General features: G+C 39.1%; 1 protein-coding gene across 1 annotated transcript; it reads right to left on the minus strand.

Annotated features, from left to right (window-relative positions):
* Positions 1 to 744: 744 nt before the first annotated feature.
* Positions 745 to 1,683, minus strand: LOC100706766 (odorant receptor 131-2-like). The gene has a single exon (XM_003452561.2). The coding sequence runs from the start codon at positions 1,681 to 1,683 to the stop codon at positions 745 to 747; it is 939 nt and encodes a 312-aa protein (XP_003452609.2).
* Between the last annotated feature and the right edge of the window lie 243 nt (positions 1,684 to 1,926).

A 1,926-nucleotide genomic window follows, 5' to 3' on the forward strand; every position in this document is an offset into this window, starting at 1 on the left:
GGTTGGTTTTGGATGCAGCGGTGATGGAGACTGCCTGTTTTCATCAGACTTTTATCTCAGTGACAAAAAAAAAAAAAAAAAAAAAAAATTAAAAATACAAGGCTTGCTTTTAATAACTCATTTCTGATAAATTATAAACACTGAATTGATTTACATGACAAGCTGTGCTACAGATCATCAAAATGACCACATGTACAGTGCCATACTATTGTAGCTTCAGAGTCAAGAGCATAAACCTCATGAATTTGTATTTTTCCCTGTCTGATTCTTCAACTCCTCTAATGTTTCACCCTCTGTGGCTAACCTCTCAAGCATGTTCATTTTATTTATACAGTGCCAAATCACAACAGCCCCCTTTATATTGTAAGGTAGACCCTACAACAGAAAAAATAACAGAGAAAACCCAATAATCATATCACACCCTATGAGCAAGTGCATTGACTACAGTGGGAAGGAAAACCTCCCTCTTAACAGGAAGAAACCTCCAGCAGAACCAGGCTGGTTTAAAAGTATTCACAGGGAAATACTGACATTGTTTCAACAAATGTAATTTATATTTTATTTAACATTGTATGGGCCTGTCAGGTGCTGCAGGTGGAAAAAAGCTTAGAGCTACATTTTTATTTTTATTTTAGATTAATGGTTTTGTGCATGGTGATAAATAGTATAAGAACATGAACGGATGGACAACTACAATGTTGTTGTGAAGGTTTTTTTCATGCTGCAGCCAAACAGGCATCTCAGCTACTGACTTAGTTTCTGATAACAGCATAGGTGGTACATGAGGACAGGTCTGATGGTCTGATCTCTTAGCCCATAGATGAGAGAACTCAGGCATCTGGGTAAGATAATAAAGCACACATAAAATACATTCTGAACCCATGAAAATATTGTCATTGTTACAGTTCTTGAAAGAGCCATGCGGAAAGGGCGGTAAACAGTTGAGGAGAGACTCAGGCACAGCTGCATCATATTAAGCAGCAGAGTGTTTCGAGCTTTACGGGCTAAAGCTTTGTTTGCAGAGGCTGACCTGGCTGCTAATATCACAGCAATGTAGGAAAAAATGACTGCCACACCAGCTGATACAAACACTAAACATGTGAAAGCTGTATCATATTGATCAGACTTGGACCCAAACAATAGTGATATTTTAGAACAAAGCTCGTTCCACTGCAGGTGTTTCAATATTTCAAATGGAAAGAAAAAGATGAGTCTGGTGAGATCATTTAGTGAGCTGATGATCCAGATTACAATGATAGCAGCCCCTGTGTTTCTGATGGTGATGATGGTAGGATACCTCAGTGGGTAGCACACAGCTACATATCTCTCCAGAGGCATCACCGAAAGGGTGAGAGGGGAGATCCCAGTGGTAAGATTGGCCAACAAGCTGAGAAATCCACATACAGGATATGGCAATTTTACTCTAAAAATAGAGAGCAGGAAAAGAACCTGACTCTGTGCCAGCTGCACAGTGTCTGCAAAAAGGAGGTTATACAGAAGAATGTAACGGGGAGTGTCACGAAATACAGGTTTACTCCTCAGTGTGAACAACATGGTCCCATTAATGAAGAGAAAAATAAAAGATGGAACTGTTGACAGAGTGGAAATAATAATTACCCTCAGTAGCTCCTGATACTGCACTTCAATAGACATGTTAGTGTAAGACTGAGATACATTCGACATTACAGAGAAAGTTTTATATGTAAAACATTAACCTGTTAAAGCACAAACGCCCAACGAGTGCAATATTCCTACAGGAGAAAAGGAATACTAAAACATCTTTAAAACAACAAAAGCCTGATGGTTCACAGCAAAAATGCAAAAGTGCAAAAGATTTCCCTGTTCCTTGTACAGGCAGCCTGCAGGTTACAATCAGTGCTGGTCTGTACACTTGGTTTGATCTTGCATACAATTTATGAGCTCTGT

This window comes from Oreochromis niloticus, linkage group LG10 (genome assembly GCF_001858045.2).
Source record: "Oreochromis niloticus isolate F11D_XX linkage group LG10, O_niloticus_UMD_NMBU, whole genome shotgun sequence".
NCBI lineage: Eukaryota > Metazoa > Chordata > Actinopteri > Cichliformes > Cichlidae > Oreochromis > Oreochromis niloticus.